The sequence below is a fragment of the Anser brachyrhynchus genome (genome assembly GCF_964034855.1).
Source record: "Anser brachyrhynchus genome assembly, chromosome: 2".
In the NCBI taxonomy this organism is placed as follows: Eukaryota; Metazoa; Chordata; class Aves; order Anseriformes; family Anatidae; genus Anser; species Anser brachyrhynchus.
Window position 1 is genome coordinate 96,301,947 of NC_137695.1, and position 27,191 is coordinate 96,329,137.

Below are 27,191 nucleotides of genomic sequence, written 5' to 3' on the forward strand. Positions count from 1 at the left end.
TGAGGCTGCACAACCCCATTACCTTAATTCCTCAGACCAGTGTTCCAGGCTTGAGGTTCTTTACATGTGTCCATATGTTCTCACAACTCTGTATGTAGTGGATGCCTCAGACTTCTCAAAACATCTCATTTAGCATCTTAAGGACCAAAAAGACAGGTATGAAACACAGAACTTAACGAGGATTTTCCCAGCAGCCACATCTGCTTGTAAAAGCATTCAAAGTAGCACTCCTGAACACTCTTTTCTCACCCTATGATTCATGCGATTCTTGGGTTTGATGGGTGTCCTGGGTTTGTGTAACATTTTCTTCACTTCCTAGTGAGCTACCCCTAAGTGTAGCAGTGTAAATGTAGCCTATCCCTTAAGGAGAGCATTGCTCCCTAAGGAAGGGGAAATACAACTTGTGACCCCATTTGGCTCTAAGCCCAGAGGCAGGCTTCTACATGGGGAGCTGATTGTCATGGGAGAGCTAGAGGTTGAAAGGCTTGGTGTTTATGGAATTTGATGGGTCTTTTGCTGATGGCTTTCATTCATTTAATCACTGGAAGCTGAAGGAGTACTCTCAAGGCGTATCCCTGTTTGTGTGCCTTTATAGTCTTCCCTATATCTTGGCAAGGGGTCACTTGGAGATGCAAGTTATTACACAAGTGGGATCTTGGTTGCTTTTATATATATATATATATATATAGTTTTTTTTTTTTTTTCTGAAAAGCTTCCCCTGCTCTTTCTGAATAAAGTATCTGGAATAAACCAGCCTTGCTGCGTCAAAACTGCCTTTCCCATACAGGGGAAAAAAAACAAACAAACAGAAAACTGGCAGCTACCATACAAATTACAAGACAGAAAATAGCATAGATTTCACAGTTTTGTATAAATGCGTTCAACACTGCCTCAGCTATCTTATTTTGAATCTTTGGACATGGGTAGTGGAATCCTGCCTTTCAGTTTGACCCTGAATGTCAAAGAAGACATTAAGAAAACTCTTTATGTGCTATAGCATTTTCACAGGCCACCTGGACTAAGGGCAAGTAGATATACAAGGACATAGAGAGCTGCTGAGATCCAACAGTCGTAATATTCACACCAGCTGCTGCTCTCCTCCCATCTCAGGCACGATAACTGTGCAACTCCAACCTCTAAATAATGTGCTCTTTACTCTGAAAAAAAAAAGTTTTAAAAATGCATTGCGTAGGAAAGAAGCCAGAGCACCTCATGGTCTGACCTCTCTGCTGGAGTAGATCACACACAGCTTACTGTGAAGTTGCTCAGCATGTGCTGAGCCCTCCCCTCCTATGGGAGGGGAAGCACAACAGTGGCAGATGGTGAGGGAATGCCCTAATCATACAATCAGAGGTATGCATCCAAATGTGTGATGTGAGATAACAGAGCCTTTGTTTCCTCCCTTCTTTGTCTGAGATTACCAGAAAGCAGGCATGCTTTGCTAAGTGAAGGGAAAGCAACCTTGTTATGAGGCACTCGGTCACTTCATTGCACGTGTGGGAGAGCTGACACGCTGCTCTGCCCCATCCTCTGGCTAAGCACACATCATTTCCATAGTAGGGGACATTTCTGTTTGGGTCATGTTATGCTTGTGTGTTTGGTTATTCTCTAAATCAGGAAGGGACACCAAACCCTCAAAACGAGGACTTTTCTGTATGCTTGAGCAGCCATCGAAAACACAGTGGCAGAGATTTCGCTGTGTTGTTCACGACAGCTGAATCTGTGCAGGCTGGGGCTACTGTCACCGGTCGTGTTGTGCATCACTGGACTGATGAGAAAAGCATCTCTGGGGAAAGAGACAACCATCCAAGACTTTCTAAGAAATGAGTACTTATTATTATTAATTCATCTTCTCAACCGCAAGAAATAAGCAATACTTCCTATAGAATTGATATTAAAATTTCAGTTTGACAAGAAATATGTTTAGGTAAATGAGATGAAACCCTTCTTTTGGGCATCCATGACAAAAATCTAATGAAATGCTAGAGTATTAAATGTACAGGAGAAGGAAAAGTTCTCCCTGATCTCTCTGCTTTAGCCAGAGTGAGTATCTAGGCTGGAGTCAAGGTTTTCCAGGTCCTCGGGGCTGCCTTTCCTGTCAGGCCATCCTCTGGTGGTGGCCAGTCACTTCCTCTGTCAGTTGTTATGAAAGGTTTAAATGCTGAGCCAGCAGATACAAATGATGGAAACCTGGATTAGGCTACTCTCTTGGATGGCTTGCATTTCTGAGTTGCAGGCAAACTGTGATCTGCTGGGACAGAAGAGACTGACAGCAGCTCTATTCCCAGTCTTTTCTTCCCTAGATAAACATCACTGCCTGGTGAATTTGACATGAATTCATGAGTGACTTTTGGTTTAGATAAAAAAAGCTATAAAAACATTCTCTGGTCATTTGATAATGATTCAAATCTTGATTTTTCTACACTTTCCTGATCACACGTGCTGTGCATACTCAGACTCATTTTCCAGGGCACCAAAGGGAGCATAATTGTGTTTATTCCCTATTATTTAGAGATCCAGAAACACTGCTGCTTCATCATCTTGGGTCTCTTTGGAAGTCTCATTGATTGCCAAAATGGATACGCTGCCTTGCTGTGGTTTGCCGTCTCTTATCTTTGAATTAGTGCAGTTTCACATTATATCTTGAACTGAGCCTCACAATGTCTGATGCTTCAGCACCCCGAAACGGAGCTGAAGAGGCAACAAAATGTGGGCACAGCCTCTCTCGCTGGCACCTCCAGCCTCCCGCGCAGTCCTGGCTTCAGTGTCCCTCTCCTGGAGAGACTCTGACAGATGGAGCTACTGCTGGCCTGGGCTGCTGCCAGCGGGGACTTCTCTTCAGATCAGTGGTATCCGCATCCAGACCTGTCACTGCCTGGATGGGCCTTCAAACCCTGGAACCTCCTGGGAGATGTGCTGGGAAGCCAGCCCCAGCCTGCATGTGCCAACAGTTCGATTGCATGGCACGCCCGCTGTAGACAATGGACCAGAGTGTGTGAGCAAAGGTGCTTAAAGGCACACAACAATTAATAAAGTTGTGTTATAATTTAATACTTGAGAAAATTTCTTTCTCACGGTGCTAGGACTGGCTGCCAGTAGTTTTACTACAAGCCTGTAGTTTTACACGTTTCCCACCGTAAATTCTGAGTTGGGAAAAGCATGCTGATGTTGGTCTTTGCTAGGAAGAAGTTGATTCCAATTGTAAATGAAATAAATATATTGATAGGGACAAATTCCTATTTTAAAATCATATTACCTTTAGTAAAAACCTTTAGGTTACTCTATGACTTCAAAGATCATTCATTTTGGTAAATAAACCCTCACAATGATAAAGTTATACAGACTATGAAAAGTTAATCTAATCATAAAAGAGAATGTACATGAGAGGAGGAAAATCCTTAGCTAGATTGAGGGGTTGCAGTTATTACATACATGTTTCCTAAAATAGAATCGTACCATACCTATTCTTTGAATATAGGTTTGTGTTTGTTAACTTCCTTAATGGAGTTAAAGGTAGCTTAAATTACTGACATATGTTTCAGTTGTTAAAAGAATATGATTCACAGTTAAGATTTTATGATAGAAGTATTAAAACCAAAATTGTGATTGCATATACAGCCTCATTTCAAACTATCAAGGACTTTATTTAACATCCTAAGAAACAGCAATTTCTTTTTAGAAGAGTCAGTGTAAACTCTATACTTTGTTCTTCACACGTCATTCTACTTCATCAACAGTCTGCCTTCACTACTGTGTATTTGTTTACTTTTCTAGTGTCCTGAATGAAAGTTATGATTATGGTGTTAGTAATTCAGGTTTTAAGAAGTAATTGTTTTAAACTCGAAGTCATTACTTTTTTTATTTCATTATGTAGCTCATAATATTTAAATACCTAAGATAAATTTAAATACACATGAACTGTATTACTAAATTTCTGAGCAAAGCTAGAAGTCAGTCTAACAAGAAAATTGGAGACGTAAAATCTGGAAGGTAAAAACAATGTTTAAAAAGAATCAGTAAATTTAATTTTAATAAGCTTTTAAAAGTGCAGATGGTTGAACTTTTTATGGAAAAATCTTCATGGGCTATAAAACTGGACTCAATTTTTGTTGAGTTCAGGGTACTTAATGTCACTTTATGAGCTTGCTTGCTTACATACTTACTGTTTTCTGTTGGTTAAATACCATTGCTAATGTAGTGAAGTAAGTCCAAGGTTAAGACTTCTTAGCTTTTGTCCTGACTCTAAGGCCTTTGACACTTTGGCCTTTGACCAGTTTAACCTTTTTTGTCTGTTTTGCTTTATGGATGAATGCAAGGTAGGACTTCAGAAGTAGCAATGAATAGTTATTAGCACATACTATACCCTTTTCATAACTCAAGATTTCCTGTATGTTGTATGAACTGGTATCCAGGATTACAGAACAAAAACAAACAAAACAAAACAAAGACAGGAATTGTAGGAAATAGTTATGCAGCAGTAAATGATGAAGGCAATATTTTCTTTAGCAAAGACAATTTTTACCTCCAATTACAAATGTAAAAACTGTGGTAATTTAAATCCTTGCAAAAGTAACATATATTTTTTTCCTTTATTCTTTCTTTTGAAATGACTTCTGCTGGAGAACAATCTTTTATCTGACCTGACATTTTCCTCCTTATTTGAACTGTGATTCTTAATCTCAGAACCTCTGTCTTCAAACAAAGAAATAGTTGCCTACAAGTGGATAGAAATTCAAGGAAAAGGCTTTACTCATTCATTATTTATAAGCTTCCCTTGTGTTTTTTTTAAACTAGAAACTTTCAATGTGTATTTATTATTGCTGATAAATGATATGGATATATGTGATAAGGATAACTAAAAAACTTCCTGATCTTGTTTGACAAGGATATATTATGAAAGTTAAGATTACATTAATTTGCTAATAGTTTCTACAGGATCCTCAACACGACATATTTCTGTATTTCTTCTAAAGCAAATTAGCTTTCATAGCGCTTGGTTTAACTCACTAATGTAAAGGCATTTAAAACATCATGCCCAGCTTTTGTCGTAGATGGTTATTTCGTTAGAGTTTTCAAAATGACTGAGATAAAAGTAAGGCAGAAGTGTGAGTACTTCTTGGTATTTGTATAGTTGCATGATTTTCAATTCATATGTAGAAAATCGATTTGAAACTTGAAATGAAAATCTTTCCAAATGTTAAGAGTACACAAGTATCATTCTCTCCCTAACTATCTTTAAGCATTTCAGATATGTATGATCCATGCTCAGTTTTGCCTGTTGGCTGTCGCTTGGGCATTTTCCAAAATTCTTCTGAGCAAGAATTGGAGAAGGGACTGCTAAACAAAATGATGTCAGAAGAAGGTTTTCATGGGGGTACAGTAATCATTTCCTGAGTGGAGAAGCAGAAGGAACTATATAAAAAATAATTGGAAAAACTTCTATAGGAGGAGACATAGAGGCATCACCTTATAAAGATCCCTTTATCAAGGGATAGAGGACAAACCAAGACCTAGAATTTTGTACTCTTTCAGACATAAGTAGTATTTTTTTCTGCCTTTTCTAAGTTGAGAACAGCTTAAGTGGCCTTTAAAGGAGAACCTTCAGTTACCCTTAGCTTATCTGGAGAAGTTTCCATAGTAACTTTATTAAATTCACTTTAAAATGTAATTTTTATTTTTTGGAAAGTGAATACTCATCACTTGTACGTGTTTGCCTTTGCAGTTTGCATGGGGTTCTAACTGTATAACATGCTGCAATGACAGAGGAAAACACAGGCAATGTCAGCTGATGGTAGACTTTGAGGTCCTTAATCTTCTTTTACAGACATGCAGTTTGGGAACCACAGTAGTGTTAGGGCTGGTTAATCCATCTTTCTTCTGGTGGGCTAAGCAAAGTTTTTATATTGGTATAATCAACTAGACATGTAGGAGTTTATTAAATCATTCACATAGCAATATACATATCCTTTTAACTCCTCCTTTATTTCAGAGTGCCCTTATTGTCATCGACATAAATTATACTGGTGATTATAATGATGCAAGCATTTTCATATTGATTTAACTGCATCACCGCTAGAGTTATTTGCAGCATATCAGTCAGACTGACATACTTGCAACATGCTTTAGATATACATTATGACATGAAGTGGAAGGAACTGAAAGTAAACATGGTCCCATCTAGAAATTTTCAATGTAAGTGGATATCAGTCATACCAGCAATCATGATACTGTCGTGTGTTTTGATAAGTTTATGTTACTCAGTTGATGTCCATTGCAGAATTATATTTGCTTTTATTCAACAAAAACATTTAATTACCTGATACACAGTTGAATATCTGTTGTATTATCTTTATGAAATGTGGCCCAATTAATTTAGTAGTGTGTCGATTTGTCCACAGTTACCTAAAATGGGATATAAAATTCCATAATAAAACATACCAAGGAAAACATCTTAATCCACCTTTAAGAGCAGTTCAGTTCTTTGTTGTCAGAAGACTTTCATGTTGGTAATAAAATTAATCTATTTTTGACAGGTATTTAATAACAAGGATTAGTGGCTAATAATTCTTTTAAGCATAATTTTCAGTGACTTATTTCTGGGCCAGTTTTCTTTGGGTTGGTTAGTTGTTGGTTTTCTGTTCTTGTGTGAAAGAACAGCTGCAGATTCAAATTGTAAAATCACACCACTACTGTTACAGTATTGACAAGTATTATCTCACAAAACACAGATATTTTCCTTCATATTTTTCTTTTCATTTTAATCTGGGGCAGGGGGTGGAGTGTTCAATACAATCTCTCTATTGTGAGTATGGAAAGATCAAGTTAAAAATAATCAAAGTACTAAAGAAATAAGCCAACATTGTTTTTTGACTATTGTTGTAAAAGCAACAATAGCTGGTGTATTTATTTGAAAGAATTTCACTTCCTCCTGGCCAGTTGTTGTGGAACACAGAGATTTTGACAGATATGCACTGCATTAAACAATCAGTATATTGACTTGAATAATTCAGAATTTCTAAAGGGAACATGAGAAAGAGGCATATAGAAAAGGAGAGCTTGCATATCCACCCTTGGCTATGTTGGCCTATGCAAGAGAACAGAGAGCCATCCTGCTGCCTCCCTGCTTCCTTTAATTGCTATTTGGAGGTGGCTTTGTCACTGGTCAGCACTTGTGCTTGAGGAAGGATAACTCAACAGCTGTTGTCTTTTGGGATACAAAAGAGCACAAAGACCGTGTCTTCCCCCTCAGCACTGATGTAATTATATTCTGATATTGATACTATATCCTTCCTGCTAATATAATATGGTTTATTTCCCTCATAGACTACTTTTCACAAATGCAAGTACTTTAAGATATCAAATATCTTCATGGCATTTCTTAACTTCAGTAAAACCTGTCAGGGTTTCTATGAACTGTCCTTTTCCATTTGTAAGGGACCAGGCACTGCTAATGTGCTTCACAGGTACTAAGCATGTTGCGTATTTTCCACCATCTTGGGCTTCTAAATCTTGAAAGGCTCAGTCCACCATCAAAGTTCACTTCTCCAAATAAATACTTCTACCGAGCCCCATTCCTATGAGGGCTAGCTCCTACTACCTGAACTAGATAATTTGAGCCTATTTCAAGTGTGTTACACTGTGTTACAATTACCATTGTAGGCATGTCCTCAGTGTTGCTTTCATCTGTGAAGGAAGCTATGTAAGAATTTGTAAACATTGAAAAGGAATGTCATTGTGTGCATCTCCTCCCCATCATCTCCTTCCCATTTGGTATAAGTAGAAGCTGTGGGCTATATGGCATCAGATGTTCAAATTGCATATAGATACACATTCTGGGGTTTGTCTCTCTTCTCTCTAGTTTTTTGTTGTTTTTTTTTATTTGGTGTGTTTTAAATCTACAGATTAAAATTCTCATGCTTCCAATAAAGAAGACAGTGAAATGGTTCAGTGTTTCCCAATGATCATTTTAGCATTTAGCTGATGTCTGTGCAGATATTATTGTTGGGACTCTAGCTTTTGATCTGGGTATAGCAAATGCCTGGTGCCAGGAAGCACCAACTTTTATTTACTCCCTAAGAGTATGTAATGCTGATTGCAAAAGAAGAGGTTTTTTTTTTTGTTTGTTTGTTTTTTTAGTGGGCGGGCCTGGTGAAACTGCTGCTGGAAACCAGTATATTAGACTTTTATGTCAAACTTGTCTTAGGACCTCATAATAGATGATATTCAAGTAAAAAGTGAATCAGTTTATAGAACTGCAAACTCTAGCTTTTGATCTAGATATAGCAAATGCCTAGGTTTCTCTGCCAGATTTGCAGCACAGTGTACAATTCTGCATAAACAATTTTAACAAAAGGTAGTGTAGTTTATGTAAGGAAAACTTTTGCCTGCTGTAAGCTCTCAGATTAGTATTAATCAGCTAGCTGCTCCATTCAGCAGAGCTGAACAGTGCACAATTGCTTTGAGTGAGAAAGGAGGAAAGGTTAATGTGGAGCTGTTGGGTAAAATACAGTCTTTTCAAATTGGGCATCTAGTTCAAGATCATCAGCTCCCCGAATCAGTGTCACAAATAGGGTCATGAGCTTGGAATTTACATGCAAATTGGGTTGTGCATTCCCAGAAATGGAGGCCTGAAATGAAATTTTTTGGCTCTGCTGAGCCAGCTCATCAAAGAACGCTGTAGCCAATGTGTCTGTGTTGTCGCTGATTTTTTCTTTTTTGTCTCTGATCAAAAGTTAGAAGTTTTACTATAAAAATTATAATTTAGTAAGTTCCCGCACTTCTAAGTAATACCAAAAAAAAAAAAAAAAAAAAAAGAGGCAGAAATTAATTGGTGCCAGATGTCATCAGGAGGCTGGGACTAATATGTGCCAGAGTTCCAGCTACTGTGTCCAAGGCAGTAGCTGAACATACTAAGTTTCTGTATCTATGTTAGGTACAAGAAGGTCATATAGGTGATGCTAATCCCAAAACTGCAGATGAGAGTACCAGTAAATATTTCAGCTCAAGTGTAAGTTAGCTTTAATTATATAACACAACATGTTTTGCAGTCAGTACACTGATGAGTTGCTAATTCCTAGTCAGAGATTAGATTCCCAGCATATCTATTAACTAGCCAGTCTACTCCATACAGGCTGGAGCCTGCAACTGTGACTCCCCTGGCAAATACTTCACTAAAGCAAGATGTCTTAGTTGTTTAAATGGGAGTGGAACACATGATTTAGCCATGTCTGTTCTCCCAACAAAGTGTCTTACTCAGTATGAGCCAGTAAGTAAGTGTGTGATCTTCAAGCTGGAGATGTCTGTGCCCAGTAACAACAATTTCCTGATTATGTAAATGAGTTCTTAAAAATCTTTGGCATTTCTTTAAAAAATCAGAAATATTTCTTTCAATGATGTTAGCTGTCTGGCATTCTGCTTTAATAATCCATGCACTTCAAGCATATTTCTTTTCCTTTTGACACACTGTCAAAAAGAAGGGAAAATCAGTTAAATAATTGAGAACATGTGGACTGCCATAAACAATCACTCTTGTTTGTTTCTCTGCAGAAAGAAAGGAAGTGAAGGTGGGAGAGTATAATGCTGTAGCTGACACACTGGAAATAATCAACAACAGCATCAGGTTCCAAGGTAGGATGGGAAACTGGAAAGCGGTACAGGCATTACATGGGTAGCTGTATGTAGTTTGTAACACTGCATGCTGTTTAGAGACCTGTGTTAGGATTTTTAATATCAGAAAGGTGGGAAATTGTATAAAGAGAAATGGAACTGAGCTCTTCTTTAAAAGAAAATTACGAGAATTCTGACCAGAAATTTATAACATTTTGATATTGTATGATTGTTTTTCATTCCAATAACTGAGATAAATTTATATTGACATGTGTACACAATGTTCTTTCTTATTTCAACAAGCTACAGATGTCTTCTATTTCATCTCCACCAACCAATAATATTCTAATTTCTTCTCCATTTCCCACCCACCTGAAGGTTGCTCGTGTGCTGTGTTTGCAGATGAGAAGGAAATTATTGTTTTTCTTTAGGAGGTCTGTTAGGTAGTTGGAAAATATGATTTCAAAATAACAGGGCTAGCTTTGTTTAAAACATCATTTGAGAAACAAGGCTAGAGAGCGTCAGTCCAGCAGTGCTTCCAAGGTCCACAGCAGGCATGTAGCCTGTGTACATGGACATGACTAGAATTTCACTGCAGTGACCTAACCCATGACTGTTTGTCCATTTGCTGGAGCTTTCTACATTTCCTTCTGGTATCCTTCAATGGACTCAATAGAGCACAGCTCCATGCCCAGCTCACATATATCAGAAGAACGAGGCTTTGAAAATCAAGAGTGCAGAATCTGTCCCAGTTGCCAAAGTTTGGGACCCAGCTGCTTATTTTTGACGGAAAACAGAACCGATGATGCAGTTGAATATTGATTCAATACTATTAATTTCCATAAAATATATGCAGGATGAATCAAGTAACAGGAGACAGTTATCATTCCATATATCTCCATGCCTTTTTGGACAATAAAGGATGCGAAAAACTGTTCAGGCTTTTCGCAGGACTAGACTCCTACTTCTTGGCCTGGCTGCATCTGGCATTCCTTTCACCCATGGTCTGCCTTATGTCTGTCTTAAGATGTGTGACACAAGTGGCAGTGAACCCTCCCATTGTACTCACCTTGGCTTTTTATGGAGGTAGTCATGTATACGGTGTGGAGGACAAAACTGCTGCATCTGTCAAGCAGTATGAAAAACAGTAACTTGAGGCATTTCAAATGAAGAGTAGTAAATATAACTGTTTAAACCATTGCATAAAATTACACACAGGAGAACAGTTATTCACAATATTAAAAGCAACAAAATTGAGTGGTCATCCTACAAATAAGAAAATATATTTTATGGAATCACTGGTTGTTTAACGCATCATCAATATACTCTATTTTAGATGCAGCAGGGTGAATTTTTTTCTTTAATATCAGTTCCTTTCATTTGGGCACATGCTTTATTATATTTTTTGTTTGTTATTTGTTGCCTAATTTCTTGAAGGGTTATGCAAATAAATAACCTGTAAATACATGCTCTCAGGTAGGAAGAACAAAAAGGGAAAACCTGAGGTACTTTTTTCTAATTTCAATTCAGCAAATGGTCCCTTGACCGATCACTTTAGTGTGATCACCATGTGAAAGGAATTTTTTATTTGGAAATGTTGAAAATAAAGACCAAAGCATAAGGATCTTCCCTTGTCAGAATTGTTTCAGCATAACTGCTGTGGATAAATTTCTCTCTACATGTATCGGGACATTTTAGTAAGCAAGTAGAGTGTGTGAAGAAGGGAATGAAGAGCTTCATTTTAGCTGTCAGGAAGTAATTATTCTCATTATACCAAGAAGCCTTTAATTAGCAGGAGCTGACGGTCAATCTGGTATATGGCTTTAAACTTGTTTGTTTTTTTTTTTAAGTTCAGACATTCAAATCCATGCCTGCAGAGAACTGAAGAGTGGGTCTGTCCCTATAAAATCCTGGCTTTTCTTTCTCCCACACTGCTCCCTTCTGTAGGGCTCTGAGGGCACTAACAGCCCTGCCCACCCCCAGGGCTCTCCCACCCTGCCCATGGCCCCGGCCCCCATGTCAATCCCTGGGGCCGTCAACCTCTGCCCCAATGAGGCTGCAGAAGGGCCAGGCTCCATATCCCCACAGCTCTGTGTCAGTCTTAGCTTTCTCTCAGTTAGTTGCAGGTGAGGTAGGCCATTTGTGTTTGCCCTGATGATAATGAAAATATGCTGAGAAATGATGTCCTCTGTTTTCTACTCATGTTTCTGTCATTTGTTTCAGAAAAGCATAACCTTTTGGTAAACTTTACAGTCATTTTGGTGTTATTTACATTTTAAAATGAAGATAGCGTACATTTTACGGGGTTCTGCATTTGGATTTTGTTGAGATTTTTTTTTTTCATCTGCTCCAGAAATGCAAACCTTCTTGTCAATCAATGTGACCAAAATATGTCTATCAAAGTCAATAATTTCATCAGCTACACATGTGGTTTACAGTTGCTAAATCTAGGTATAGTAGTAAGGAGAGGCATATTTTCTTACACAAATTCTACATTTGGCTGGACTTTAGCCTTTTTTTTTCTTCTTGTTATTCTAGGACTTGAGCCTCCAAAGGACAAAACAATTATACAAGAGGAGCTACGCAAGATCTCTCTGCCTCTCTACAGCATCCTTTCAGCCCTCACCATCTTAGGAATGATAATGGCCAGTGCTTTCCTCTTTTTTAATATCAAAAACAGAAATCAGAAGTAAGACATACATGTTACTTCTATTTGAATTTGTTTTCCATTTAAATGCCAGCTTCGTAGAGTGTATTATTAATATTTATGTAAAGAAAATATTTAAACTGTGGAAAGATGATATTTTAGAACTATTCAGATAGAATTACTGTATTATATATACAAAATGAAACAAACTGTCTGTTAGGATGAGTTCTTTTATACTGTTTGGAAAGTATGATTTTTTCTTTTTTAATTTAATGTTTGACTGTGTGCTATTGACATTAGTCTTCACTAATTAATCCATCAGTAAAATAGGAGACCTTTTTACTAAACATACAAAAACCTAACACAATAGTAGACTTTATAAAACAGTGTGTATGCTTATATATTTTATGGAGTTCTACAGAAGGTTTATAAGTTTGCCTGGTTACAAAAAAACTCTTCTCATTTGCTCTATTGCTCAGTAATCTCTCTTCTTTAATGCTCTATCACCTTTTGTCCATAGACTAATAAAGATGTCCAGTCCCTACATGAACAACCTTATTATCCTTGGAGGGATGCTTTCTTATGCATCTATTTTTCTTTTTGGTCTTGATGGATCCTTTGTCTCTGAAAAGACATTTGAGACACTTTGCACAGTAAGTAATTCCACATATTCTGGTTTAAGAATGTCTTGCAGAAAGCTCTGCAAGATGTACAAACAGTGAACAATGTTCACTAGTTGGATGTCTCCTTCCTTTTAATAACTGATTTAGTTCTTTTCTGGGGTATTTTCTGGGACCAAATTCTGAAACATGCATAAAGCTTTATTATTATTGGCGAAACCTTCAGGTGTATTAGGAATTTGCCTCAGACTGAAACTGTTGATGTATCTTCTTGTTTTGAAATTACACATATGAAGATGTATTAAATGCAATGTTTGTGGAATTACACCTAGTAATATATTTGAAGCTACATTTTCTTTATAGATTCCATAATATTTTATACTTCATGACTGCTGCTTTCCCAGACGTTTCTACTTAGTATTTTTTACTGAATCTTGAAAGGCTTCTACTGCTATTTTTAAGCTAGACTTGAAACTCAAACAAGCCTAAATCCATGCAGCATATATCCTAGTTAAATCAAAATAAACAATTCTGAAATCAAATTGTGTATTGGAAGTTAGCAAGAAAGTTTTTATTTACAGAGAAAAATTCAAAGTCTGAAAGTTGCATGCCTAAAGCTAGACAATTTAGTTAAATCCCAATATTTCAGTTGAAATTCCCATACTGACTAAAACTGTTATAGAAATGAAATATCGTGACTTGTTCAGTGATATCATTTCAGAACACTGGAGTTATCGTCAGTACATGTTAAGACATACTACAAGATATAATAGTACATGTGAACATGCAGGATTTGTTGTGCAAAATCCTAGCTTCCTTAGGACACATCTGTGTTTTAGACACCTACACCTCAGCAGGCAAAGGAAGAAGGGGGACAGAATATTCAATTTTTCTAGAACTAGAACAAAAATTCTCTATATAACTAGCAGAAAGATGTTCCTCAAAGACTTCAAAAGGAAAATCCTGTTCACCTCTCCCAAGCTAAGTATATAACTCTGAATGCATAGGGACTAGCATTCATTATCCAGCAAATATGCTTTCTTTTTTGTGTGTGTGAACCAGTTTCCAATGGACCAGAAGTGACATTAAGAAGCTAGTTATTGATATCAATCCCCATTCTTTTTTCACCATCCTTTGCAGAAAAAGCTTGTGGCAGAAAGTGCAAATTATACATCCTGATGTCTACTCAACCATGAAGGGCTTACATTCAAATCTTCTGATCTTATTGCCAGGCTGTAGGACACTGTATGACTAGGCTGCCTACAACCCTCCTCTTGAAGCAGCCATGCTTTGCAGAATAGAATGAAAGAAAATGAGAAGCAGAGGCACTTACCAACATGAGGTCTGTCATAGAGGGAAAGGTCTGTACAGGCACTTGAATAAGATAACTGCTTTACCTAACTGAACTGCAAGAGAAAGGGGTAGGGGAGAATGTTGTGTTCTCAGTGCCAAATTTTGATTAAGAAATATTGAACAAATATGAGCAATTCTCTTCCTTTCTTTTTTTTAAAAAAATCATCTTTCCATAGCCACCATCCACCCTGCCTAAGCACTTTCTCTGTATCTAGGAAACACTAAATTAATGTTGAGTTCATAAATATGGGAGACAAACCCACTTTTCTGTTCAGTAACTCTTCTGTCTCTCCTCCGTTCCACCCCAAAACTCCCACTAAGTGCTGGGTACAGAGTGTACGTTTGGCACCATGTAACGAACATCCATCTCTCCATATGGGCAGCAAGCTTATTGGTTTCATAAGGCCTACTTACAGATACCGGTTCTTATAGGATCAGGCTGGCACAAATCTCTCTTATCATTCGTTTCCCTGGTAATGCATGATTTGGATTATACATTCTAAACATATTAGAAATTAGTTTAAAATTCCCATTTTATGAGAGATTGTTACTCTTTAAAAGAACAAGCTACAATAGAGGGTGATCATAAAAAGCCATTGAACCAAAAATATGTGGGTACAGCTGGAATAACTACATTTTGGGCACAGAGAAGAAGAACCACATCAATGATGGAGGCAGAGGGTTTTTTTGTTTTGTTTTGTTTTGTGGTGTTTGTTTTGTTTTGTTTTGTTTTTTGTTTTTTGGTTTTTTTGGTAGGGAAGTTACAATTTTAATTCAGCTTTTATAAGCACATGCAAAACTGAAAGGCTGTTATTAGTGCTATCCCCTCTCTAAGCCAAGTAATCACCCTCTTTGTCTTCCATATTTAAAAAATGATTAGACCGCATGAGAGTAGCAGTGTATACATAATAGCAAGTTTTTTAAAACTAGATACAAGATATATGTGGTTACTGTGATTATTCTGTCTTAGTGTAATTTTCTGATAACTTTCTGCTAAGACTCGTGGAAGGTCCTTAAATACACCTCAATCTACCAACTAAATTCAGGAAAAATGGTTTCCAAATTTTAAGTATTACATCCCAAATCTATTGTGTGCACTTTCTCTATAGCACAGTGTTTATAGCATTGTTTGAAGGGTGAAGTGCTTAGAATCTCTGGTCTTTTCTGACTTTTCTACAATGTGCATCTACCTATGGCATATGTTTTATTCTGTAATATTCCAAGGACACTGAACCACGATAAAAAATTTGAAAGAATTTCTTTGTTAAATTGTACCACCATTCTCAACTCTGCAAGGCACTGACTGTAGGAGGATGTGGTATATAAATCAATCTGTTGAAATACAGAACCAACCGTTAAATGTATTTGAGAGTCAGCAAAGTACTTTAAACATATGGGCAAATAATTTGTTAAACAGGGGTATTATGTTTTTGAACTTCTGTATTGTTGACTGTGTGCTAGAGTAGGTAACTGGTTTCAAAATAACTCATTTTTATCTTGGTATGCCCATTTTCTATGGAAAAAAATCAAATATATTTAAATAGTAATTTATTACTTATGGTAGGGATTCCTAATACCAAACATAGTATTATTTCATTCCATATCTGAATTAGAGAGTAGGTGTCATATTGTAAAACTCCAGCTGCATGAAATTAAAACTGTCTGAAGCAGTGAATTCTCAGAAAGTGGTCAGTGCAGTATGGGACAGTTAGATGTCTTACAACTGTCAATTGCAACTACGTTGGTTGTACAGAAAAAGTAATACAGTAGTTCATTACATGTATATATATTCAAAACTAGAAACTGCTTCAGGTATGAGGGAGGGAGAGAGAATGAGGATGATCTGATCTATCTTTTTTTTCAATCTCAGAATTACCATGGTACCATAGAAAAAGAGAAGTTAGAAGTAAAGGTGTGAAACAAGATGTGATGCCAACTGGAAAAATGCAAGCAAGTGGAAAAATAATTGAAAGCATTCATTATATGGAAGAGAGAGACTCGAAATTAGCAATGCCAGTGACATACCTTATGAATAGATTTTAAGCTGACATACTAAACAGGCATACTTAAAATAGAGAGAATATTAAATATGATCATAATGTTTAGACTTCTGTAATATATTCCACTGAGGATTTCACACTTTACATTTAAGACTAGTGATGTCTCTGCAAGTTGGATCCGCTGTGGGATGAAAGGCTAATAAGAGGCAATGGTCACAAAATGGAGCACAAGAGGTTCCGTGTAAACACCAGGCAGCACTCCTGTGCTGTGCAGGTGACGGAGCATGGGCACAGGCTGCCCAGAGAAGCTGTGGGGTCTCCTCCCTGGATATCTCCAAAAGCCGCCTGGACGTGGCCCTAGGCAGCCTGCTCTGGGTGTCCCTGCTGGAGCAGGGCTGGGACCAGGTGGCCTCCAAGGGGCCCTACCAGCCTCAGTTGTGCTGCGAGTCTGTGAGCCTCAGGAGAACCATAGTCTCCTTTGTTATGTGTCTCCCTCAACTAGATAGCTAAAACAGATTAAAACAGATGTTATTTATTTTATTTATTTATTTATTTATTTATTATAAAACTGATTAGGATGTGGTTGAATGAAAGTGTTTTTTTTTTGAGCACCTCAGGTAGCCGTAAATGCCCATAGTCTCTACCTGGAAAGGTGTTGTGTACTAGGTAGTAGTAAACTGAACATTTCAGCTTATTCTCAATCCTGGTGGTCCCAATGTGTATCAGCACTTTGTCCAAGAGAGTATATACTCCATGGGTGACTGGACTGATAGGGAAGGAGCAAGTGATCTATTTGGAACAGGTCACGATAGAATTCATACCGTTCCAGGAGATATCTGTTCTGGAGACACTGATCATCTTTCAGTCTCGTTTGCACTCTGGAGTTCTGCAAAGGTGTTCCATCAAAGGTAAAAGGATGGAAATGTTGCAGATTACACTGTCACTAAAATTCAGCATGCTTTGTTTTGTACTCATTAATTAGCATAATTTATATGAATTGCCAAAACCAGGCAGATATCCTGTGATTCCTGGTGATCTCACTGGGTCTTGTCAGTGTTTTGCCTTAACAAAAGGCAAACAGAGTGCATTAAGGTTTTTGTATGCCTGTGGTGTTCAACAGTGCTTTCATCTGTCGCAGGTTGTTCTCAGGCTTTCAGATTTCAGTCAGGTGCTCTCAGCTGTGATGCAGGCATTTGAAAACAGACTCTGCATAGAAAGAAAGAGCCAAGCAATGAGGTGGGGTGAGGTGGAGAGACAGAGAGAGAGAAGGAAGAAATGGAGATATCTGCTGGTAAAATACAGCTACCCACTGCAGTGTGAGACTGTCTGGACTTTGTGTTGTTCTCATTCAGACAACCTGAGAACAGGTGCATTCATGATAACAGTAGATGTTAGAAACCTTATCTTCTCAAAGATGTACTTAAAATTTGACTATTCACCTTTAAATGTATCCAGATCTTCAGAAGCACTTAGGGTTTGTCTACTAATATTGTTCTTAATTATGGGTGATGAATACTTGAAATCTGACTCTGTATCATGTAGCAAAGTGAAAGGCAAGCTTTTATGCTTTTTCACTGATTTTCCATAGTCATATCTATGTTCCACTGAGAAAGCAGCTAGATGAGGTGGAACTCCGTGGTCCATATTGGTTCCACTTTTTCTTGGGAAATCCTGTGTCTGTGCAAGGTCAGGATTATAAGGTGGTATGAAAGTGGAGAGACATCCTAAAACATGCTCATCAAACACAGACTCAGAGATTACAGCAAGGAGCATGGAGGAAGTCAGGTGTGAGGGGTTGTAGAATGGTTTCCTAGGGAAGAGGGTAGACTGCAGCATGAAGGGTATGCTGAGAAATTCTGTAAAACTGTGAAAGTCATAGAGTTGCCTGACAGCAGCTCTGGAAGCAGGGGCTGGTCTTTAAGGATAAAGCAGGGAGAAGAAGCGGATGTATCAACCTTTTGTCTCTTTATTTCTGCTTTGTCTTCCCTCAGCACTTTGAGGTTTCTCTGTTTACCAATTTTTGGAGGCAACTGACAAAAATTAAAAATGTTGGGAAGGGCCCCCCAAATTTATGGCTGTCTTGGTGTACTATGGGCAAGAGCCACTTGCACTTGACCCTGGGCTACTAACTGACGTCTAGCTTTGCTGTTTGTTAAGTAGTTGATGATGTATTCCCCATTGCCTTCCTTTATACTTTTCAGACATTGCCATAGGTTTTGGGTTCCCCCCATTTCCTCGCGCCCCTCCCTTTGGACTGTATACTTGACTAATTCTTTTATTCAAATCGTTTACTCTTGGCTAGGAATTAAAAAAAAAAAAAAAAAAAACAGACACTCAGCTCAGCTCATACTGAACGGCAAAGCAATTTGGACCCCTAATCTATTTCTTTGTCTTTGAAAACCATAGCCTTTGTTTGTATTTTTAGTCTGGCCTTTTTCATTTTGTGTGTGTTCATTAGTTTATTTCCTTCTTGATTGTCTAGCTGTTAATTTTAATCTCCCTTTTCTGTATAATCAATTCCATAATTGTCCTAACCATCGTTCAGTCCGAGACTGATCTCACTCCTATTACATTCAAAGGCAATTCTGTTACTGAGTTTAACATGAGCCTGATCAGCTTCTATTTTAGTAAATGACATTTTTTGGGGGAAAAAAATATAGAGAGAAAATTTACAAAGCTGAATAGATCCCTGAAACAGAATCGTTCATATGCTGAAGCAAATACACCACAACTTTGCCAGCAATTTATTTAGGTAGCATTTTTAAAACATTTTACCTCTCTTTGAGTAGGACAATAGCTAGATTTTAAAGCCCCCTTATAGAATTGTGGGCAATTATAATATCTTTTACACTACCCTTGGATTGACTCTCAAAAATGGTCTGAAATATATTAAGAAATCACTACAGGAGATTTCACAGCATGTAAAGAGCCACTGTACTTAATTTATGTGAAAACAGCAGGATTCAATTCTGTAATGTTATTGCCACATACTTTTAGTAAGAATTGTGCTGGTGCCACACAAATTCTAAAGCGTGAGTTAAAAGACCTAAACATGTGTCATAAAATGTTTGAGATAAATGAGAAAAGTATAGTTCAAATGGATGAACTCATTCTTTGGGCCTGCCTATGCTCACACTGGGAATTTTGCCATTGCTAATAGAAGCAGGATCAAGCCCTCAGGGAAAACGTGTTGAGATGGCACACTTCTGTTCATCATAATTATCCTTTATGTCCCCAGTCTGCAAAGAATAATAGAAGGTGCTTAATTTTAAGCCCATGAATAGTCCACAAAAATCAACAGAATTGCCTACTTAAAGATAATTGTGCTCTTCAGGGCTAAACCCACAGTATGGTTTATTCTCCTGTTTGTCACTTTTAAGTGCCTAAATCTAGTACCAAGATGCCACCAAGCAGCTCAGCACTAATGTTCAGCTAAAGCCTGACCCAGTTGGTGCTGCAACTTCCAACCCTATGCATGTGTAAAACTGCTAATTACTGATATTGCCCAAATGAATCAGACTGAATTTCATAAACTAAATTAGAAGGTATTGGGAGTGTCTAGTCCTATGAAAGAAATGCATGAATGTTTCTATTTAAATGAAACCATTAAAATAATGGTCTTCAGGTAGTATAAATGATGCTTTCAAGAATCTTAAAGCTGAGTGATTCCTCTGCAGGAACAAAAGCTAAACATTTTGCTAACTGAAGAAATTGTTTAAAGAACCAAGCTGGTTCGCTATTCAAATACTTTTTTTTTTTTTTTAAATCAAGTATCTCTGAAGTGGTGGTGTTTTTAGCTTTTTATGCAACACATATTGAAATTCTTCTTCCTGATGTTTATTTAAATTATTCATTCTGTTTCTCTGCTCCTATCTTCTTGGTTGCATGATATTGGCAAACTGGATTAATATAGCAAATTTGAAGCTGCAGCACAAAAAGAAAGATATGGTATAGGCAGTTCAATGGGTTGCTATATTTCATTCAGTTTCAATATTTATTTTTTTTACTTTCAACTTAATAGAGGAATAAAATACATCACTTTCTTAATAAGCTGCATTTGAAATTCTTGTTATTGCTTTAATAAGCTCAACAGCTTCATGGGCATTCTTCAGTTCACAACTGTGAGATTTTCTGAATACATGTGCAGTGGTGGTCAAATATGGGAAAATAATAGAACTTCTTTAATAGTGACACTTTATACATTTCATCAATTCAATCCATTTTCCAAGGTAACAAGTTACATCAAATAAGTTTGTGGAGTTTTTACATGGATACACTGATTTCTGTGAAGATATCTAATTGTAGCATTCAAAACATAGGCTACCCAGTGAAAGCTCAAGGTTGAGAGGAAATACAATTTACATGGAAGTAACTTTATATTAAGGTGTTAAGCTATCAAGGCTTATTACATTGTGGAAGAATACTTACACTTAAAAAAAAATAAATAAAAGGTCTTTTAACACCTCTTATGGGAAAGCTTGGATGGAAACTTTTTGTTGCAAAGGAAAATTGAAAAGAATTGCTATAGCTCACGCTTTTACAAAACACAGACCGCTTGTTCATAAATGCAGTGACTTTAATTAAACCTTACAAATTTTGTTTAAACATTAATATTTGACAGAGATGGATTTTTTGTTGCTTTAAGCAAACATCATGTTGTTTTTTTTCTTAGCCACAGACTGGAAAGTGAACAAGAATGGTCTGTTTCCTTGTGGAGACACTGTCAGTGTTTGGTGGTGTTCAGATGGGTTGTCCACCAAGTAAAAGATTTTTAGCTTTTCCAGCTATCACTAGGAATGTGCTTATAAGAGCTCCTATTAAGCAATTTATAAAAAGCACAAATTACAATTCCTGCTTATTGATGAGTTGCTGGGGAGAGCGTGATCTTTCTCTCTCTTCTGTTCAAATACGTAATTAAAAAGTTCCAACATGACAGAGTTACTGATCAATTCTATAACATCACAGTGATGGCATTCAGTGTAGGCTCGAGTGGTATTATCCAATTATTGGTGTCAGTTTTATTGTGTCCTTTCAGGTGAGTGGCAATTGGAAGTATTACATTTCAGAATATATATATAGAGAGAGAGACATACATAATATATAATATATATATATTCTGAAATGTATTATACATATATATATATAATGTGATTCTTATGTGCATTGTGTACTAGTTTATTTTAAATTCAGAAAAACATTAGGGCCAATATATATATTTCAGTGGCTTTTGATATTTTCTAAATTTTTCATTTTTCTGTCTGTATGAATGAATTATAGCAGACAAATTCAAGGTCATTTTCTTCAAAATTAAAAATCTATTTTCATCTGAAACTTGTTGTCTCATTCTTAGCAACAGTGATCTCATTTTGATAAAATTTCCTGATATCTTTAAGTCAGAACATTTCTAATGTAGCCAATAGTTATATTATCCTAATTTGCATAATCCAGATCAGGAATACATAAAACTTTTGAACTGAACATGATAAAAATAACACTTTAACGCTTTTTTTTTTCTGAATATCCAGTTAGAAACATATTATGAGCATAATTGAATTTATTACTATTCCCAAGAGGCAATTACTCTTTCGGGGAGAACAAAACAGATCTTATTAGAGACATGAAAATACCATGTATCTGTTTGCCAAATATATCACTAAACTGTACACAAAAGAGCTGAATACTTATTAATAGCAGCAAAAAGATTGAATGCTAAGTATGGTTATCACAGCTCAGTTGATGTGAAGTTAAAAAAAAGACATAACTGGCTAATAAGAACATGTTGATATGAAATGTGTTTTTTAAATCACTCAAAGTTGGTCTGATTGTGGCTTTGCTGAAGTTATTAGCATAATGTATGATGACGGATAATGAGCAAAGACTTGAAAAAATATTTAAATTAAAAATAATATGTTGCCAACCTAAATATCTGTTCCCATTTTTTTGTTTGTTTGTTTTGAAATTCTTTTACAGTACTGCAGTCAAGAATGTCATTAGGTGGGAAAACTCATGTGGCTTGGGTTTAATTGGTGTTCGTTTACTGATTTTAGTAATGGCATGATTAACCAGCAATCACTGTATGGTCAGAGTCAATATCAGCAATGTAACAGATAAACCACAACATCAGTTGCCTATAAAATTTTAATATATACATACAAATGCCTAAACAGTCTTCTACAAGTATCCCAACATTTTCTAAAAAACATGGCACTTTACCAGCTACTATGAAGAAAATTATCACTACCCCAGCCACAACCAGGACACATACCCTCTGAGTAACATGCAGACAGCGCACAGGACATATGGTTTAGCAGCGCACCCTTTCTTCTGGGAATGCAGTTTCCCACATGCAGATGCATCCTGTAGGAGATGTGAGCTCTCTATCTTTGTGTGCATATCTACAACCTGCTAGTGCACATGGCAGTGAGGAAGCACGCCTTGAGTTCACATCTGCATATCAGAGATGTCTGTCCCTGTGCAGCGCACTCCACACATTCACTTCTGCTGGATGCAGGCATCTTCTGGCCCTGGGTCTCTCAGGACTGCTGCTTTGGTACTATCCTCTTTCTTCCCACTGTTATAAATGTGTATGACTCCTCCTTTGTTTCCAAACTTCGTTGGTAATTCCTTCATGACTGTTTAATCCCACCAATGGTTGACGTGCTCTTTTGTGTAATCAGCTTGGTGGTATATGCCTTCTCAGTTTTGGGTGTCCACACACATATATACCTCTCTCTTTGCCAAAATCCAAGACACTTGTTTTACGTGTACTTTCCTCTCCCTAATTCACTATTGCTGACCATATGTAATTAATTGAATGTATTTATTTATTTATTTTAAGGAACTGTAGTTATTTTATGACTCTTATTGCTCTATCAAAATTTTTGAGTGGGTCCATGTCTTTTCTGTCTTTTCTGTCTTGATATCCAATCACCAATGCTTACTAGAAATCAGAATTTCTATTCCACAGAAAATTTGGGGGACAAAAGAAACAGTTTTTAATACAAGAATGGAAATGCTGATGATCTCTGGAAAGGCAAAAATAGATGTTATGTACTTAGAAGTTAAACATTTACATTATTCTTAATATTTATCTTAGATCCCAAGTTCTGGATCTTCCTGCAGCACATAGTTTGTCATCAACAAGCAGGTCCTGAAGTTGCAAATTGAAAATCTCAAATTCTTCAGAACTCAGATGTAAAATTAAGTTGGTTTCCAATTAAAAATTTGCCTCTAATTCACCCAAATATTTATATATATATAAATATATATATATCAGTCATATATATATATATATTTATGACTGTCCTTTTTTCAACAAATCAGATTTTTTAAATCAAAAAAAACAGCTCAGATGGCCAAGGATGCATGGTTAACATGGCCAAAACAAGGCTTGCTTTCCCCTTTTTTAGGTTTGCATTCCCTCTCTGTAACCATTGTCTCTCCCACAGTTTTTCCATTTGCATTGTACAGTACATTTTACTCTTACTCCTTGATTCACATTTGTGCAGTGCTCCATCGTGACAGCTGTCCCAGGTGCAGTCTCCAGAGGAAGGAGGAGATTATTCCGGTAATTTTTCAGGCACCCAGATTCAGTTGTACGTTTTCAGCTTGTTGCTGTGCCTCTTGCGTGATCTTCCACCTGCTACACTGTGTAGTCTCTGGTCCTTCTTTGGGAAGGAAAAGAGGTCTGTTCAGGGCAGAAAAACTTTTAAACAGCCAGACCTCCAGGGCAATGAAAATAGAAACTTCCAAGGAACTAGAGTAGGCTTTGCAGAGCTTGCTACAACTCTGAAAGTTAGTGGTTTTTTTTGATAGTTTTTTTTTTTTTTTTTTAATCTTCTGGATTTCCTTGGGAAACTCACTGTAAGGAAAATAACTAGATAGGTCTATCTCAAACCTGTAGTGACCTTAGGGTCCCATCAATTTATCATTCTATGTGAGCTCAACATCTCCTTTTTCTTAGACCCATATTGCATATATTGTCTTTGATTCAGGTCCTGCCCCTGAGGCTTGCCCACCTAGGCTTTGTTGCTTTGTCTTTCCTCTTTTACCGACAGAATAACTTTAAGGTCAGTTTTTCATATCTTTCCTGTATGCTAGGGATCTGCTTTCAGTGTTACATACCACACATAGTACAATTTCCTCTTATTTAGTCTGAATGACATCTTTACTTCTCTGTTCCATTCTGTTCAAAATGTTGCTGCTAATATTAGCTCCCCGGGTAGTTTTTATAGTCTCTGTCTCTTGTTTTCCTCCACTGGTTCCTTCCTCTGCCTGCACAGAACACAATAAAAGTGGGAAAAAAAAAAAAAGGACGATATTGTAACTGAGTTGTGTTGTTATATATGGAAGAGATTGTGAATTCAGCATCTAGATTTGTTACACTTGGAAAGGGGATGGAGGAAGAAGAAAAGAGAGAAAGCAATAAATGAGACAATTTTGAAATGTCAACATTTTTATTAAGTTCTTTGAGTATTTTTCAACTGTCAAGAAAAAATTGGCTCAAACGATGATATCCACATTACCTACTGAAAATAAAATGGCTTTGTCTTTTTTTATATATGTATTTTTTTAGGTCCGAACATGGATTCTTACAGTGGGATATACAACTGCCTTTGGAGCAATGTTTGCAAAAACGTGGAGAGTTCACGCAATTTTCAAAAATGTAAAAATGAAGAAAAAGGTGAGGGGAAGTAAACTCTTTTTTCATTGATCTGTTAATACCATTTTCTAACAGTTTTGCTGTGTTTCCAGGATTGCAATACTTGTGCTGACTCTGTTCATGTGTCACATCCAAATATCCTGAATAGTTTGGTATTGGGGCTTTCTTGGTCTTTTTTAGTCTGAGAGTTGGAATCAAGCCACAGCCTTTCATTCCATATAAAGAGGTGGACAGTGGAGGCAGTTCTAACCTTTTGAATTGCATTCTGTCCTCATTCTTATTTACTATGTGGTTTCAACATCCATAATTCTGTTTCTGCTACATTCATAGCAGTTATGAAAAGCTTTTTGTATACGTCTCTTTAGGATATAGGTATTACACACAAGTTTCTCATGGGTTGGTAGGAGGAGGCAAGAGAAAGTGAGGCTTATGTAGGTCTCTATTTCTAATTTTGACTGAAATTGCATAAGCTTTCTCTCAAATTGATCAAAAATAAACCACAGAAGTTATCTAAGGCATTTTTGATACATAGTATTTTCTGTGAACAGCTAAGCCAGGCTTACCTATAGTACAACGCTTCTATAGTGTTCATTTTATATTTTTCCCATGGAGCTTCTTTTTGCATGTGAAGCACTTTTGATCACATAGTTTCTTCTAGAAATGTGAAAACTGATGAATAGAAATCACATTAATGTGTAAAAAAAAAAAGAGAGAGAGAGAATAACATAAATATTACTGTAGAGTAAAAAATAGTGCCAAACACAGTTCCTATATGCAGCTGAATATATTTTCTCTAGTAAGTAGTAAAGAGGCATTTATACCAAAACTAAGTAAAATAATATTCCAAAAGTTATTCAGATTTCTCTGCTCAATGTGTGGTGACGGAAGAACTGTATGTTGTTATTGCCTATGATAATGTTTCTATAGCTGATACATGTTGGGTCACTGTCTCTATGGGATACACCTTTTGACCTAAAAAGATTTTGGCCTGAGGTAAATAGAGAGAGAGTTATCTCGGTTTCTGAGACGATTTATTATGCCTCAGGTTATTAAGGAAGTAAGCGCCATGGCACATTAACATACAACCACCAGGTCCTTCCCCCTACTGTTATCTTAGATCAGGTCTATTTAAATATTTGTTAATTAAATACTAAATATATATCAATGTATAAAATAAAGAAGGATAAATAACTAATATCTTAAAATTAATTAAAATTATAAGTAATGTCTGTACCAAAACGAGGATACCCTGGATGGATGAAAGCGGAGATTGCCCTTTGTGCACCTGTGCAAAGAGCCCACTATAATATACCAGTTTAAGCTACCACGGTCCTATATATATATATACATATATTAACAATCTTAGACTTCCTGTATTAAAGACTTTTCACCCAGGCCATTCTTGAAAAATGAAAATTTATATTGTAAATTGAAATATATATTGTATATATATTTACAATATATTATATTGTAAAGATGCCTTTAGCTATATCGGTACAAATCCTTGTAAATCAGTGGTTACACAAAATACTGCCAATGTAACATCAAAGCATTTACTTAATAACCTTTATTATCTTGAGAATTTTATCACTTCTACAATACATGCTCTTCCAAAAAGGAATGAACAGTTACTTCAATTGACTGTCACTAAGTATTTGCTTTATTTTTTTTTTAAGAAAACTTTTCATTTTAGAGCTTCACGTTGCTACTCAATATTAATACTCATTGTCTGTTAATTAAACATCATCCTCAAATTCTATATAGTGCCTGTTCCTCAACAAGCCCATCAGCAATTGCAAACTGCAAATATTTTTTTCACAGCTGTAAGTTAAAAAGGGTTCATGATCAGTCAAAACGACGCTAGACAGTGTAAGAATGATAAATTTCCAGTCAGGGTGCTGAGCAATGAGTTGGTCAAACTCAAAGTAAAAAAACTCAAATAAAACAAGGGTGTTAGAATGTGTTATTAAATATACTGAGATTAAGTAAATAATGCACTTGGTTCTGTAAATTATGAAGAATGGCTGTTCCACAGAATAATCTTGGTTTGCATTTTTTTATATATTGTTCTAGAACACAGGCATGAATCTTACAAAACAGCTTTCTTGAAAGAAAAATCAAAACAAATTAGCTATCCCCAATAAATGCTTACTAATGATACATTTTCTGGTTTTGATTTCCCAGGATAGATAAAAGTGTATTTAAGAGCTGATTCAAACCCATGGCATTCTTTTCTTATATATTACAGCAGGGACATTTCTATTTTCAGTAGACGTAGTTTACAGACAAAGCATTTTGTATCA

The 27,191-nt window shown here is 36.5% G+C and overlaps 1 protein-coding gene across 6 annotated transcripts in view; it reads left to right on the plus strand.

Moving 5' to 3' along the window:
* Positions 1-27,191, plus strand: part of GABBR2 (gamma-aminobutyric acid type B receptor subunit 2) — a 477,830-nt gene that overhangs the window by 300,147 nt on the left and 150,492 nt on the right. For all 6 annotated transcript variants that reach the window (XM_080580419.1, XM_080580424.1, XM_080580420.1 and 3 more), the window contains 4 exons: positions 9,547-9,627; positions 12,145-12,295; positions 12,774-12,906; positions 24,802-24,909. In XM_080580419.1, the coding sequence (XP_080436545.1) occupies positions 9,547-9,627; positions 12,145-12,295; positions 12,774-12,906; positions 24,802-24,909 (473 nt within the window). The remainder of the gene's footprint in view (positions 1-9,546; positions 9,628-12,144; positions 12,296-12,773; positions 12,907-24,801; positions 24,910-27,191) is intronic.